General features: G+C 40.5%; 1 protein-coding gene across 2 annotated transcripts in view; it reads right to left on the bottom strand.

The window, feature by feature from the left end:
• asah2 (N-acylsphingosine amidohydrolase 2) overlaps nucleotides 1-17,712 on the bottom strand; it is a 104,861-nt gene that overhangs the window by 69,125 nt on the left and 18,024 nt on the right. For both annotated transcript variants that reach the window (XM_041209143.1, XM_041209142.1), the window contains exons 3-6: nucleotides 17,358-17,446; nucleotides 7,472-7,621; nucleotides 6,140-6,316; nucleotides 305-432 (exon numbers count right to left, since the gene is read on the bottom strand). In XM_041209143.1, the coding sequence (XP_041065077.1) occupies nucleotides 305-432; nucleotides 6,140-6,316; nucleotides 7,472-7,621; nucleotides 17,358-17,446 (544 nt within the window). The remainder of the gene's footprint in view (nucleotides 1-304; nucleotides 433-6,139; nucleotides 6,317-7,471; nucleotides 7,622-17,357; nucleotides 17,447-17,712) is intronic.

Below are 17,712 nucleotides of genomic sequence, written 5' to 3' on the forward strand. Positions count from 1 at the left end.
AATGTTGTTGGTCATGAATTTCGCTCGTGTATGGACATCTTTTAAATATTTTGTACACTATCAAACCAATGAATGTACAGGTGCTTCACAGCATAACGTTAGCATAGTTCATGTAAATTTATAACGATAGGAAATCTGAAAGTCATTTTAATGGATAACTAAATAGCTGTCTCAAGCATCATTAACAAATTGGCCTGGAGTTACAATTACTATGGTTACTGTATTTATCTTGCTCTCACTACATGCATAGACTTCCTGATTCCTTATCAATTATATTAAGCCTAATATTCAGTTGATTGGGTACCTGGCTCGTTCTCCTTCTGGATTCTGCAAGTAAGAATAGGGGCTCCTGTTTATGTTGCTGCCTTCCACTTTTCCCTTATTTATAAATATTCTTCCTGCTTTCATGTTCTTGTGTGCGATATCAATGCTCTGAGGAGATGGGAATTAAGAAGATATTTTCAAGCACATTAACGGAGTGAAGATCAAAATTGTCCAATTACACCATTGAAGTGATTAACAGTTTGAAAGGATGTTTACAGTGTTCGGGAAAGGAAACTTGTTCCTATGATCCTGGTATCAAAAGGGTTCTAATTTCAGTGAGATTTCAACAGGTAAAAACAAAATACTGCAGATGCTGGAAATCTAGAACAAAAACAAAAATACCTGGAAAAACTCAGCAGGTCTGACAGCATCTGTGGAGAGGGACACAGTTGACGTTTTGAGTCCGTATGACCCTTCATCAAAACTAAGACATATGTCTTAGTTATGATGTAGTGTCATACGGACTCGAAACGTCAATTGTGTCCCTCTCCGCAGATGGTTTCAAGAGGTGTTCTTCCCAACTGACGGGGAGTAAAATTCAAAGGGCAAGTTGATCCGCATATTTCTCATGCACCTCAGCCCCCACTGACTAGAAAAACGGGTGTTAGTGAAGACCAGGAGAATAACAACATGCATGCCCTCTCTGTTAGATACTATGGGGAGCAAGGCAATTCGCATTTGGAAATACACCATATTTTTAAACTACATTCCTTCCATAAAATTGCATCCACCAGTACGACATTTCTCAAAAACATTTACTGTTCAGAAAAACAATTGTAATTTCATATCTGAAGTAATTTGATTTTAAATTACTTGTAAATACAAATTAGTAGGAACAGGAAAAGGCCATTAGACTCAATAAGCCTTTTCTGTTTAGCATAAAATTCAATGAAAGCAATAAGCTTTCCATTATCTGAGAAGAATATTTTTCCAATTTGGTTCCATTGTCATTTTTTCCAAGTGATGATAGCAGTGGATAATTAAGGAAAGGTTCCATTGAAAATGTATTAGGTTGCATTACTATACTGGAAATATCATCCTAGAAACATTATTTCCTTAAGCGCATTGCAAAATAAAAGGTTGTTGGTACCACAAACTATCCAGCAATGAAGGTGACATAACATGGGACCACCCTGTCTATAATGTGCCTTGCTTTCTCTGTGACACAGCACTTCCAGGGTTAAAAAGCAGCGGCACTCTCAGAAAATGGTCCCGCTTGATATGATACAATAGCTACAGATGTAGTTATCATGTTTGATCACGCACCTTAAGAGGTTAAGCAATTCAACTGAAATGCAAGAATTTTGTTTTATGTTTGCCTATATGATTGATTGGCATGTCTCCAAGTTTGAGCCGTGCATATTTAAATTTCCTACGCTCTTGTCAGCTTTTTGAGAATTACTTATCGTATTGCAAAATTGGGCAGTATATTAAATTTCAAAGAGATATGCCAAAGGGAGATGCTATACATGGTCTGTGGCAGACTAGCACAAAGGCTCAGAAGACAGAAAGGGAAAGAGAGAAAAAGAATGCACCTTCACTTCTATACAACTTTTCATAACTTCAGGATGTTCCAAAATGCTTTATGATCAATGATGCACATTGTCATGTAAGAAATGCAGCAGCCGAGTTACACATAGCAAGCTCCCTACTCCCCATCCCACCCCCACACTCCCCACCACCCCCAACACCAACCGCACCCCCCCCCCCACCCCACATCCCCCACACCCCCCCCCCCCCCCCCCCCCACCCCCCACCCCCCGTCCCCTAAACTAATGGCAATTTGGTAATGACCTGTTATTGTTTTTAACCTGTGTGATGTTGGTTAAGGGATAAATGTTGAATACCAGGGAAAACACCTCTGCTTTGCTTGAATACTGTCATGGGATCTTTCACAACCAGAATAACAAGTCATTACCATATTGCCATTTGTGGGAGTTTGCTGTATGCAAATTGTAAACTGAAGCGAAGTAATAAGGATTTCCTATCTGATCCTTGGTGTCCTTCCCTTGATATTGGGCAGGAGAGGCATACTGGTTGTCTCTGTTGATAAGCAGATAGGGAGCGAGAGCTCATCTGAGAAAATATCTAGAGTTAAAACTCCAAATATTAAGCGTAACTATTAAACTAAACAAAGAGATAAAAACAAAAAAACTGCGGATGCTGGAAATCCAAAACAAAAACAGAAGGGTCATGAGGACTCGAAACGTCAACTCTTTTGTTCTCCGCCGATGCTGCCAGACCTGCTGAGTTTTTCCAGGTAATTCTGTTTTTGTTATTAAACTAAATACTCCATCTTGAATGACATGTCTTTAAATTAGTTAATTAATTGGTATGATACTATTTGCAACTGTGTCTGATTAAGTTAGGATGTGGTATTGAACATTAATCTAGCTGCATAATTACATTCTGAAGCACATCCAGAGTGTGTGGAAATTTGAATCGCATTGAGCGTACATGCAATGATCATCATATTTGGGAACCGTGACATGTTGAAAATGTTTTGTTGCCTCTATTTGATTGGCTCAAATGTCATTGACAAAAAGCAACAAATCATTTCAAATGCCACTGAATGGTTGTATAACTACCACTGAAGAATCAGGAAATGTTGTGGTAGTTAATGGAGTTTGTTTGAAAGTAAACAGTCATTGAAGGAAGCAACAATAAGCCGCTACCTCTTTGAATGTCAAGCTTCTAAAAAAAAAATTAACCTTCCTTACAGGAGGCTCAGAATCCTTTCCTTCCCCATTTTGCTTCATGGCTGAGAATAAGACCATACTAAGCACCATAACCACAGTCCAGGCTCCAAATTCAAAGCAGCAGGATGGCTCAGGAAAGACACAGACGTTGATGAATCAAAACCAAACCTGTAACAACTTTAAGTGTCAGGGTAGTTCGATTGGTAGCACTCTTGTTCCTTGCTGCAAACTTCACCCTTATCAGCAGCTCTGTGGATGCAGTTCCAAGTCAAAAATGATGTTTAAGCTGTACACGCATACTTCTGATATGGGCAACGCTGGAAGTCATTTTAGGCAGCTTGTCAGCAGCTGAACTGGGAGTGTGCAGTGTAGGTGGATCTTGATGTCAGGCAATGTACAATGTTAATTTGACTCTCTTAGGCACACCACCACCTTCTCATGGGCAATCAGAGGTAGGAAAGAAATGCTGGCTTTGCCAGTGATGTCCATACCCCAAGCATGAATATCAAAAAAAAAAAATATTTCAACCTCAATGTTCCAGCTAACACCCTCTCCTAACCTTGATCAGCAGCAGGAAAGACCACTCACCAGTGCTGTTTAAAGAGATCATCACTCACTCTCAGTTCAATTGCTGGCTGATTCCTACTGCCTGTTGTTGAGTTAGTGGAAGTTTATGGAGGTTTGTACTGCTATTTAAAGTTGGTGAAGTCGACATTGAGTGCTGTGTCATATGGTGAAGGCTTTGGTTCTGACTTCAAGGATTCTGCTCACACCACTTGCTCCCCAGTCATCAGTGTCATAATTATCATCTCCCTTGGCCTGCAGCATGACAGGGGGAATGACCAGAGGCAACACAGAGGAGGACAGGCTTTTTTAAGAGAGAAGAGGAGGAAGGAGAGAAGGGCTCTCAGCAGGAGGCCATATCCGTCCAGGGTGTGCAGGGAACATTTCTCCTATCTTAACCTCAACGAGGAACTGTGTCTCTGTTTCATTAAGGAGGTCCTCACTGAAATCTGTTACCTGATTCAGCCTCAGAGCTGGGCGAGGATGGCATTACCAGTGGCTGTGAAGGTGAGCATGGCCTTGAACAACTTCTTGTCAAGCTCCTTTGAGGCTGGAGCAGGTAACATCTTGCAGTTCACTGTCCGATGTTGCATATGAAAGATGAGTGACCCTCTGTGTCTCTGCATCCAAAAAGAGGGAAATACTTTATATTCCCTTTTTCCAGTGAGGAGCAGCCAGAACAAGCGTGCAGTTTTGCCAGGATAGTGGGCTTCCCCACAGTGCATGGTTCTATTGACTAAACACATGTCACTTTACAGATGACATATGTAAATCCAGAGATGTTTGGTAGCCACAGAGAGTTCCACTCTCTAAATGTACAGCTGATGATACACAGCATATCATGCAGGTCAATGCCTAGTACCACACTAGCAGTCATGTTGCCCTTATTCTGCGCCAGTCTGCTGTACCATCAGATTTAGGCCACCATGAGAGACCACAGAGTGGTTACTGGGCAACATGGGCTATCCAATGTCCATCTCATGACTCCAGTGGGTAACCCATGCATGTACATAATGTATACTCTGTACATAATATATTATAACGAGAGTTATCCTGTGACATGGAATGTTATCGAGTAGACCATGGGGCTGCTTAAGAAACACTTCCACTGCCTGGACTGCTTTGGAAAATCCCTGCAGTACTCTCCAGAAAGCTTGCGCATGATTCACAGTGTACACTGCATCTGGCACAAGTTCAACATCATGAAGGGCAAAGCACTTACCTCAGGTATTCAGTGAGCAGCTGAGGAGGAGGAAGAGGAAGGGAGGAGGCAACCAACAAATCTCCTTCTGATTGGCTTGATTGTGACTGGCTCATGTGACTACAGTAGAGTAATACAACCCCACTCGCCCATTCAACAACAGTCCCAGAACTTGACATCCTCTTGGTTAGAATGCTGAAATAAAAGCCTTGACCAAATAAATATTCAAAACCAACTTTATCAAACAAATCATCTATCATTCTACTCATGTGAGGTCGTTGAACTTCTTGCAGCACAGCATTCAGGTCCTCAGGGCTACACTACTGACATTAGCCATGTCAGCTACCTGCTGCTACTGCCTTCCTGATATCGGTATGGAGAGCTACCAGGTCCTAGTGAATCCTGTCCACCTTCTGCAACATGGCTTCTTTTATTGCATTGGAACAGCTTGGAGCCCACTCTGCCATTTTGTGTCTTTTCTTTTTAAACTTTCCCAAGTCAAAATCACTCTTGGATTGATTTCCATCACCTCTCTTTTATGAAGGGCTGGTCGGCTTTAAGTAGTGCCAGCTAGCTTGACCTCGTACTGACCTCTCTCAATTTTGCTTCTCCTGCTTAAGCATACAGCCATTCAACAGCAATCATGTAGATGAGCAAGTGGCATGAAGTTTGCGGGCTGCCTTCATCGGAACAAACAGGCATGGGTTAATTGCATGTCGCGGTCCCCCCCACTCGTTTTCAGCACAATCCAGTTTTGTTCTGATTCAAAGTTGTGCGTTTAAGTAACGTGACAAATTTATCCCCATAATCTAGGGCAACACTATGATGAGAGACAGAGTGTTACATTTTCTGACGGGCCATTGTTTGGATGAGTTGTTAATCTGACATCCTGTCTGTCTGCTCAGGTGGATGAGAAAGAACAAAACAAAAACAGAATTACCTGGAAAAACTCAGCAGGTCTGGCAGCATCGGCGGAGAAGAAAGATCCGTGGATGAGAAAGATCCGTGATAGCATTTGAAGTTGAGCAGGGAGGTCTTCTCACATCCCTGGTCCACATTCTTCCCTCAGCTAACATCATGAAAAACAAATTATAAGGTGATTTATTCATTTACAGTTTGTGGGGCATGGCTGTGCAAAATTGCTGCCAGAATAGTAGTGATAACATTTCAAACGTAACCAATTGGTTGTGACGCATGTTACAATGTTTAGAGGAATTCGTTCTTATATACTTTACATCCACATTTTACTTCGTTAATCAACATCCATTAACTAATGTTAGTATTTGTACAAAATATTACACTTAAATACATAACATTACTACATATTAAAATACAGAGAAGAGTGTCTAACCTTTATTATGCCATTGATTAAGGCATTGATGGATGGCTTGATGTAGCCTTTACTTGTGATCAGGCAGAGTGTGTACTGAAAGTAGCCTGCAGGGCCAGAGTGGGTGTGAGTACCACTCAAGACAACATTGTCTTGTCTGTAGAGATCCCTGTATTTGCCCTTCAATCTTTTTAGAACCTAAAATAGACAACAGTATTTATCTTAGACATAACTAGCTTCCTTAAAATAAATTATATTGAGTAACTTGGTGGTAATATATTTTTTGAACAAAAAGGCCAAGGACCTAACTATTTATTTCTGGGATTAAATTTAAAGGCGCTAGCATCTCGTTCTTTTTAGAGATTCCTGTAATTTTATCAATATGGAATAATGGAACATCAGGTATAATACAAAAAGTACATTGTTCAGGATAACAAGTGACATTGTTTTATGTAACACGAAAATAGTAGAGGGAAATAACTAAATATATATATATAGTATATATATTAGCAAGCTTGAAACGTCTAAAGTAAGGTGTAAATGCACAATGCAGTCACAGTTGCTAAGATGGCAGCGCAAGCACAATATTCTGCTCTATGACTTTCAACATTCAGATAGTGACAAAATAAAATCTACTTTCATACTGCTCAGCAAATTAAGGTCAACAACAGCTATGAGGAAAAGAGAAGGAAATTCTGGGACAGATTTGAAAATCCAAAGTGTTATCCAAAGCTAATATCATTTAATGCATGAGCTACAGTGAAAAGATTAAGCAGATTATACTACCGACATGGCAAGATGAAAACGCGTGAAGCCTTTACAGTATAACTCATGGAAATAGGCAAATATCCCGTGAAGATAACACATAAAATATGGTCACACTTGAACTTTGCAAAACAATGGGGTGAAATTCAACTCATTCTGGTTTCCAGCACAAAATAGGTGGCGTAATAGGGAGGTACACTGTTAGACATTAGCCTCAGGCCTGATTTGCATAATACCGGCGAGTTGTGGACACCATGCAGGTGTCCAAATTATGCAACTTGCTGGTTGTGGCCTGAGGAGTTTTGTTTCAGAATTCTGTTCCAATGCTGAGTTGCCCTTTGGACCAGATCTTGGATGAGGATGGAGGCAAAGTGAAAAGGGGGAGAGCCCAGGCCAGCAACAACCTGCAATATTTTTCTGGCACTTCTGCTCCTCGTGCGGCTCCACAGATTGAAAGGTTTGCTTACCTTTCTCTTGAAGGGCCTACTAGTCATTTATGGACTGTTGGTTAGGTTGCTGAGCATCAGGGTCGATAGAAAGGAAGTGGGAAATACGTCAGTCAAGGTGGGCACAAGAGTTCATGCTTACCTCTAATCTGAGTTTCTGAGATACCATTCCAATGTCAGCACTGACGAACACAACTCTCTTTGAATTGCTAGGGTCTGCTACAATAAAAGCTCGACTGTACAGACGGTTATGGAGTCCTGCAGCGGTCTGCTCTGGATTGGCATATCCCATCTACACATTACCAAAAGCAAGTGTTTACAAATCACATGGCACTTTCTTTTAATCACATCAGGATTATACTGAATAGCCTTTCATTTTATTAGTATTCATCAAGGGGAATCCCAAAGTCTTCTATGGGCACACAAATAGTAAGAGGGTAGTAAAAGGGGGAGTAGGGCCGATTAGGGACTAAAAAGGGGATTTACACATGGAGGCAGGGGGCATGGCTGAGGTGTTAAATGAATACTTTACATCTGTCTTTGCCAAGGAAGCAGATGCTACCCAGGCCACGGTGATAGAGGAGGAAACTGTGTCACCAGAAGGGTTCAAAATTGATGAGGAGAAAACGTTGGATATACTGTCGGTACTTAATGTTGACAAGGCACTGGGACTGGATGAGATGCATTAAGGATATTGAAGGAAGTAAGAGTGGAAATTGCAGGGGTACTGGCCATAATCTTTCAGTCTTCCTTAGACTCAGGGGAGGTGCCAGAGGGCTAGAGAATTGCAAACATTACACCCTTGTTCAAAAAATGTTGTAAGGATAAACCCAGCAATTGCAGACCATTCTTTTTAACTTCAGTAGTGGGGAAGCTTCTCGAAACAATTATTTGGAATAGAATTAATAGTGGCATGGGAAAATGTGGGCTGATTAAGAAGAGCCAGCATGGGTCTCTAAAGGGGAAATTGTGTTTAACTAACTTGTTGGAGTTTTTTGAAAAGGTAACAGAGAAGATCGATGAGGGTAATGCTGTTGATGTGGTGTACGTGGACTTTCAAAAAGCATTTCATACAATGCCACACTTGAGAGAAAAGTTATAGCTCATGGAATAAAAGGGACAGTAGCAACATGTATAGAAAATTGGCTAAGTAATAGGAAACAGAGGGTCATGGTCAATGGATATTTTTCGGGCTGGAGGAACGTTTGTAGTAGAAGTCCCCAGCAGTCAGAATTGGGACTCTTGCTTTTCCTGATATATATTAATGATTTAGATCTTGGTGTGCAGGGAACAATTTCAAAATTTGCGGATGATGTGAAACTTGGAGCTTTATAAACTGTGAGGAGGACAGTATAGAATTTCACCAACTTGCCCTATGTCCTTTTGGAGTGGGCAGATAGGTGGCTGGGGAAGTTCAATGCGGAGAAGTGTGAGGTGATGCATTTTGGTAGGAAGAACATGGAGAGACAATATAAAATAAGAGGTGAAATTCTTAAGGGGGTGCAGGAGCAGAGGGACCTGGATATATATGTGCATAGATTAAAGGTGGCAAGACAGTTGGAGAGAGTGGTTAATAAAGCATACAATATCTTGGGCTTTATTAATAGGGGCATAGAGTACAAGAGCAGGGAGGTTATGCTGAGTTTATATAAGACACAAGTTATACCTCAGCTGGAGTATTGTGTAAAGTTCTGGGTGCCACACTATAGGAAGGATGTGAACGCATTGGAGAGAGTGCAGAAGAAGTTTACAAGAAAGTTTCAAAAATGATAAACTTTAGTTATGAAGATAGATTGGAGAGGCTGGAATTGTTCTCATTGGAGCGGAGAAGGCTAAGAGGAGATTTAATAGAAGTGCTAAAAATCATGAGGCGGCTGAATAAAGTGGATAGGGAGAAACTGTTCCCGTTCATAAAAGGAACAAGGAGGAGAGGGCACAGGTTTAAAGTGATTTGCAAAAGAAGCAAATATGATGTGAGAAAAAACTTTTTCACATAACAAGTAGTTTGAGTCTGGAATGCACTGCCTGGAAATGTGGTGGAGGGAGGTTCAATCGAGGCATTCAAGAGGGCATTAGATGATTACTTGAATAGAAACAATGTGCAAGGGTCCAAGAAAAAAGCAGGAGACTGACACTAAGTCAGGATGCTCATTCGGAGAGCCGGTGCAGATACGATGGGCCAAATGGCCTCCTTCTGTGCCATAACAATTCTGTGATTCTATGGTGGTCACTGCCAGTGAAAAATACTGATTCTGCCATCTTTGCTGATTTCAAGTGCAGCAAGCCTGACATTTACACAGGTTTACAGAACATTTCAACAGTTCAAGGAAATTTATTTTGTAAAGTTTTCATGCTTTGGGAAAGTTAAGAGAACTTTGTATCGGATAAGTGTAATGTTTTTGTCCATTACTGATCAAAGGCGCTACATGAAAAAGATGCCGATATAACAGTTTGAGGTGCTATAGTGGGAGAAACACTTTTCTTCCCCATCCTTGATAAGGCTTTCAATTCAACATAACCAATGTGACCAAAGCTGCTTCTCTCCGACAGATGGAAGAACCCTTCATGAATTGAGCTGGGAAATTGTTAAAGGTGTTGCTGGTGGGGTTCAGACTAAAGCGCATGGCATGTTTGTTTTTAACGCAATGCGGAACAGGTTTGAAGGGCCGAGTGGCCTAATCCTGCTCCTAATTCATATATTCATATGTGAGAAACATGTCCATTCACACGTGTGAACATATGCATCTTTACAGCGTTTATTAGAATCAACAACTGAAAATGGGAGTTTTCTGCCCAGTTTTTCCAAAAACTACAGGGCAATTTCATTCTCCCAAACGTTGAGTTTGAAGCTGGACAGATGGCGATCCTAAGGAGTAGCTGAATGCATGGTTGGAAGACATTGTAGGAGGGAAAGAGGGAACTAGCATTTCAAATCTGTAGATACATCTGGTACAGGAGGTCAAGAGAAAAGGGGACAGACAGTACCTGAACGAAACTGGTAGCAATGTCCTGGAGAAGGTGAGAGAATCAGCTTGCTCCCTGGCAGTGACAACCACCACAGAATCACAGGATTGTTATGGTGCAGAAGGAGGCCATTCAGCCTGTCATGTCTGCACCAGCTTTCTGAATGAGCATCATGAGAGAGCTGTGGGTGAGAGTTTAAGCTAACACTCAGAGCGTGGTGGCGTACCTATGCAGGAGCATTTAAGAATAAGTATAGTGAAAGGGAAAAACAGTCTGAAACAGTCAACCCAAATGTTTTATATGGAGAGATTAACCTTGGGACTGTATATGAGAGTTAAGAAGGAAGATAATGAAGATAAGGGGAAAAGCAAAGGCACTGAGCAGTGTGACTGTTTATCTATGTAGAGAGGAAGTGTTAGAAATAGAGGCAAAGAAGTACAGGTACTAATTGGAATAAAGGAATATAATGTTATAACGTTAGTAGAAACTTGGGCAGAAGCCAGGCAGGATTGGACTAAACTCCAGGCAAAATAAGTTTCAAGGGAGAGAGAAGAGAAGAGGGTGGTGTGATGGCCTGAATAATTAACGGCATTGATACAGCTATTGAAAAGAAGGCTTTAAGTTGATGGTGCTGCTCAGATAGTCCATCTGTATAGAATTAACACATAACAAAAGGTTGTAGTATTATTTTGGGAACACATTTTATGGTCAAAGTGGGAAGGGTTTTTAGAATGCACTCAAGATTATTACCTTAATCACTATGTTATACATCTGAGGAGGAGGAGACAATGTTAAGATTTGGTCCAGACTAACGAAGGAGACACACAGGAGAGCACTGGGTAGACGATGATCGCTGGAGAATTAGATTCACATTGGAAATACAGAAAGGAAAAGAGAAACCCAAGATAAATCTGTATTGGAAATTAGTCTGTTGCAGTGAGATGAAGGAGCACACTGCCCAGAACAATTGATTGGAAGAAACACCAAACCAGCAGGGGGAGATATTTAATAATAAGATGGATATAGTGCAGGTTCAATACTTCCTAGCAGAAAGTGAAGTGGATTGTCAAAAGCTGGGATTCCATGGATAAACAGGGGGATTAGAGTAAAAAGCAGCACGATAAAGAAGCGAAGTGGAGAGAGATTAGGAAAGCAAAGGGAGAGCATGAGAAAATAATAGCGGTCAACAATGGGAAAAACAAGGGCTATTGAAGCATTTAATAGGTAAGTGGACATCAAAGAAGGGGTGGGACAATCTGGAGATACAGGAAGCCTTGTAGTACTTGAGAGTGGCGTGCTGATATATACTTTGTCTCAATTTTTAAAGGGGGGGGTGTTAAAGTGGAACAATATGGGTACTTGAGAAGGCTGTAAATAAACCACTATTGAACAGTAAGGTCCAAAATTAAGTCTTTTTTTTTCAAAAAAACAACGAATGGAACAGAAAGTCAAAATGTCATCAAACCCAGATGATGTGCTCCTGGGATCACTGAGAGGGGTTAGGAAGGAGATAGTAGAGGAATGACTCAATTTCTTTGTAAACCACTAAATTCTTGAATCAGGAATTGTCCCAAAAGTAGGGGCAAGTGCGAAACCCCAGTTCATGGGAGGAAAAAATGAATAACCCACGAAATCGCAGGTCAATTTAGCTCATCTAAGTATTGACTAATTTCAAGACCATAATATCAGATGAAATTAGTGAAAATTTGCAAAGGTATGGGCTAATCAAGTAGAGTCAGCACAGCGTTATAAACTTGATAAGGCACCGTAAAAGAGACTTGCTGCAAAAAAATATAAGGTACGCAGCTTAAAAGGAATGTAGCTGCTTGGATAAAGCAATGTCTAAGAGGCAGAATGCAAAGAAGAGCAACAGTGTTATCCTTATTGGCAGGAGCTAGTCAGTGGAATATCCCAAGAAACTGTTCTGCAAAATATTTTCTTCTCTATCTATAAACATTTTTGGATGTGGACATAAAGGGAATGATAGTTCACTGATTATATTAAATTAGGATGCACAAGTGGTTGGAGCGTTCCACAAAGTAGTAGCCCACACATCCTCATACTTATCCCAGTTTCAAGCTCAGCCTTTATACATTACTCACTCAGATCTACAAATGCCCCATTAAAGCTTTTTCCCACATGTTTATTGTGTGGAGTGTCTCCCTCAGAAACCATGCATTGCCCCAAACCTTTGTACAACATGCCCTCAGCCTCACTACCCCTGCACAATCTAATGTTTCTGTTGAGGAATGAGCTTGACCCTGCAAGTATGTAATGTTAGCTAAATTTACTGAACTTCGAAGTACAGTGAGGAAGAATGTAGGCGGACTTGAATCAGTAGACTTGGCAGATGTTGAATCCTGTCCAAAGCAGAGAAATGTGGGATATCACATTGTGGGGAAAAATAAGTGATAGCCTATAAAGTGCATAGTAGGAATCTTAACAGAATAAAGGGATAGTAATATCTAGAAATGTGGAAGCATATGTTTTGAAAGCTGGGCGTATAGTTAAAGGTGGCCAGAACAAGAAAACTGAGATTCAGAGTTTATACACAGACATTGAATAGAAAAGCAAGGGAATGAATTAAATTTGTATCAGGTAACTGAACAGGCCACAGTATCTCATAAGTGAAACAATTCCAGAGTCAAAGAGACTGTACAAGGATTTACCTGAATGAAAGGGCAGTAATTGTTTCAGAGATTGACAAAAATGGGACAGAGAAGATTAAGTGGTGGATTGCGAAGTGCAGGAGGGGGTGGTGGGCATGCACTACAGGTTTTCAAAATTATAACCGAGTTAAGAGGATAAACAGTGAAAAACTCTTTCCACAGATGGCCGACAAGGATACATAGATCCTGGATTATCACTAGAACAAATCAGAATGTAGAAGAGATATTTTCACAATGATGGGTTATTAGAACATATGTTCTAATCACATGCAGTTATTGAGACAGGGACAAAAAAAAATACTTGAAAAGAAATTGGTTAAGCGTTTGGAAAGAGTACATTAAAAAATGGGAAAGAGCTTGGAAATTGGGATTTTAGTTGATAGCTGAATTTAAAGAGTTAGCAAAGCATAAGTACTATGCCTGAATGGTCTCCTCTCTGAAATGTTCTCTGATTTATGAGCAACAATGAAGTGTACAGAATTGGAAACAACCTTGCAGCAGGGGTTGGAAATTGATTCGGAGGTTGGAGACAGTAGAAATAAAGGTGTGATTGGCAGGATGTGATGAGCAGTGTTCCACGGATCTGTACTGCGACCTCAGTCTTTCAGTATGCTTATCAATGATGCGGATGAAGAAAGGGAGAATTGTATTTTCAATTGCAGATGATACTAAATAAGGAGGGACAGTACATGTTGCAGATGAGAGCAGGAAGATGCAAGTGGAGAGATGCAGATTGAAGGAGTTGTCAAACTGTCTCAGTTTTCACTTTGGAGTCATAAAAATAAATCAGAGTATTTTCTAAATTGAGAAACTGGGAACTGCTGAGGATCAAAGAGATATGGGTGTCCATGTGGGAAAAAAAAATCACCAGAAGATAGAGTTCCAAAAGACTATCAAGAATGCTAAAGGAATGTTGGACTATATGTCAAGGGGTTAGAATACAAAGTGGAGGAAGATGTACCCCAGTTGCATACAGGCTTTGTCAGGCCCCATCTGGAGTACCGCGTTCAGTTGTGGGCACCGCACTTAAGTGAGGATATAATGATCCTACTGGTCATGCAGTGTAGATTTATAGCAGGGCTCAGAGAGTTAGAAAATATAAAAAATAGGAGGAGTAGGTCATTATGCCCTTTAAACCTGCTCTGCCATTCAAGATGATCAAGGCTGATCCTTTATCTCAATGCCATACTCCCGCTCTCTCCCATACCCCTTGATGCCTTTGGAGTCCAGGAATCTATTTCCTTCTTAAATATATTCAGTGACTTGGTCTCCACAGCCCTCTGTGGTAGAGAATTCCACAGGTTCACCACCCTCTGAATGAAGAAGTTTCTCCTCATCCCAGACCTAAATGGCCTACCCTGTATCCTGAAACTGTGACCTCTTGTTCTAGATCCCCCAGCCAAAGAAAACATCATCCCTGAATCCAGTCTGTCCCTCCCTGTCAGAATTTTATACAATTCAATGAGATCCCTTCTCATTCTTTTAAACTCCAGTGAATAAGGCCTAGTCGGCCCAATCTCTCCTCATACGACAATCCTGCCATCCCAGGAATCAGTCTGGTAACCTTTGCTGCAATCCCTCTATTGCAAGCATATCCTTTCTTAGGCAAGGAGACCAAAACTGCACACAATACTCCAGATGTAGTCTCACCAAAGCTCTGTACAGCTGCATTAAGTAGTATTTAGATGAGCACTTGAAACACCATAGCTATGGGCCAAGTGCTGGAAAATGGGATTAGAATAGATAGGTGCTTGATGGCCATCATGGACACGATGGGCCAAAGGGCCTGTTTCTGTGCTGTATAACTTTATGACTCTATCCTTGCTCCTGTAGCCAACTCCTCTCACAATGAAGGCCAACATACCATTTGTCTTCTTAACTGCCTACTGCACCTCATGTTTAATTTCAGTGATTGGTGTACAAGAACACCAAGGTCCTTTTGTACATCAACATTCCCCAATCTACCACCATTTAAATAATACTCTGCCATTCTGTTATTCCTACCGAAGTGGATAACTTCACACTTATCCATGTTGTGCTCCATCTGCCATATATTTTTCCCCACTCACTCAACTTGTCCAAATCATCTTGAAGCCTCGTAACATCCTCCTCATTACTCACATTCCCACCTAGTTTCATGTTGTCAGCAAACTTGTAAATATTACATTTGGTTCCCTCATTCAAATCATTGAAAAATATTGTGAATAGCTGGGGCCCAAGCACTGGTCCCTGCAGTACCCTACTAGTCACCGCCTGACACTCTGAAAAAGACCCATTCATTCCTACTCTGTTTCCTGTCTGATAACCAATTCTTAATCCATGCCAATATATTATCCCCAATCCCATGTGTTTTAATTTTGCACTCCTTCTTATGTAGCACTTTGTCCAAAGCTTTCTGAAAATACACCACATCCACTGGTTCTCCCTTATCCATTTTGCTAGTTACGTTCTCAAAAAACTCCAGTGGGTTTATCAAACATGATTTCCCTTTCATAAATCCATCTTGATTTTGTCTAATCCCGTTGAAATTTTCCTTGTGTTCTGTTATCACATCTTTTATAATAAACTCTAGCATTTTACCCACTACTGAAGTTAGGCTAATGGGTCTGTAATTTGCTGTTTTCTCCCTCCCTTTTTTAAATAGTGGGGTTACATTTTCCACCCTCCAATCGCCGGGACTGTTCCAGAATCTACAGAATTTTTGAAGATGACAACCAATGCATCCATATTTTCCATGGCCACCTCCTTTAGTACCCTGGGATGTAGATTACTAGGCCCTGGGGATTTATTGGCTTTCAGTCCCATTAATTTCTCCAGTACTACTTTTTTAGTAATACTAATTTCCTTCAATTCCTCCTTCTTACTAGACCCTTGGTTCCCTAGCATTTCTGGGAAGTTATTTGTGTCTTTCTCCATGAAGTCAGAACTAAAGTAGTTGTTTAATTGCTCTACCATTTTCTATTATAAATTCTCCCATTTTGGACTGTAAGGGACCTATGGTTGTCTTCACTAACATTTTTTCTTTTTACATACATATAGAAGCTTTTACAGTCCATTTTTATGTTCCTTGCAAGTTTGCTGTCATATTCTATGTTTCCCCTCTTAATCAATCTCTTAGTTCTCCTTTGCTGAATTCTAAACTGCTCCCAATCCTCAGGCTTGCTACTTGTTCTAGCAACTTTATATGACTCCTCTTCTGATCTAATGCTATCCTTAATTTCTTTTGCTAGCCATGGTTGGGCCACTTTTTCTGTTGTGTTTTTGCAGCAGAAAGGAATGTATAACTGTTGTAATGCATACATTCGCTCCTTAAATATTAGCCATTGCCTATCCACCATCATGCCTTTCAATGAAGCCCCCCAATCTATCTTAGCCAACATATGCCTCATAACTTCATAGTTTCCTTTGTTTAGATTTAGAACCCTAGTTTCAGATTGGACTACTTCCCTTTCCATCCTAATGAAGAATTCTATCATGTTATGGTCACTGTTCCCTAAAGGACTCCACACAACAAGATTATTAATTAGCCCCTTCTCATTGCACAAAACCAAATCCAGGAAAGCCTGTTCCCTAGTTGGTTCCTCGAAGTACTGGTCTAAAAAAACAAATTCCAGGAATTCATCCATCACAGTGTTATTGCTAATTTGGTTTGCCCAGTCTATATGTAGATTAAAGTCACCCATGATTACTAAAGCACTCTTGCTATGTGCATTTCTAGGTTCCTGTTTAATGCCATCCCCTCCCTTACCACTACTTTTAGAGCTCTATGGACAACTCCCACCAATGTTTTCCACCCCTTGTTGCTTCTTAGCTCCACCCAGACTGATTCTACATCTAGATTTTCTGAGTCAATATCCTATCTCACTATTGCACTGATTTCATCCTTAACTTAAAAACGCCACCCCACCACCTTTTCCTTTTTTGCTGGTCCTTCCTAAATATTGAGTAATGTTGGATATTCAGTTCCCAGCCTTGGTCACCCTGGCACTGGGAGTAATCCTGAGATGGCTACCTTTGAATTAAATTATGAATCAAGTTGTGTTTGCTTGGCTTGTAGAAGATTAAGGAGCAATCTAATGGAGACTCTAAAATGATTTTAAAAAGAGATTCAATAGGATAGATAAAGAGAAACTATTTCCTTTTGTGAAGGAATCCAGAACAAGGGCAGCAGGGCAAGCTTTTGTGTTCATGATCCACCACACAGCAGATACCTAATTACAGCAAGGAAAGTGCCACCGTTTCCAACACAGGGCGATCACTAACCACAATGTACAGAGGTTGTAGGGTACACAGATTTGACACATGGTATTGGAAGTCTGCAAGAGGAAAAGGGAAACCTATATTGTCACAGAACAGTTAATATGAGCAAATAATTATTCAAACAAATTGACATACCAAAGGCAAATCTGCTATTGGACCAGTGCAATCAGCACGGCCAGCACCAATCTGATAATAGCTTCTTGGTACTTCAGTTGGTTTTGAAGCTGTAACACATGACAAGGAATTTAAAAGGACTTAATATTGGATAATAATTTCAGTAACAAATCTGAATCCTGATAAGTTTTCCAAGAATTTTACATAGTAATCCAGTACTGTGCAATACTCAGATCTTCTGAATTGTAATTTGTCACCAACTTGCGAATACACCTGACTTGAAAGGGAAAACAGTGAGGAGAAATATCTCAGCATTTAAATACAACTTTATAACAGACCTGCTTTGTGTTTCTACCCAAGAGATTCTGTACAAACT

This window comes from Carcharodon carcharias, chromosome 17 (assembly GCF_017639515.1).
Source record: "Carcharodon carcharias isolate sCarCar2 chromosome 17, sCarCar2.pri, whole genome shotgun sequence".
Taxonomy (NCBI): Eukaryota; Metazoa; Chordata; class Chondrichthyes; order Lamniformes; family Lamnidae; genus Carcharodon; species Carcharodon carcharias.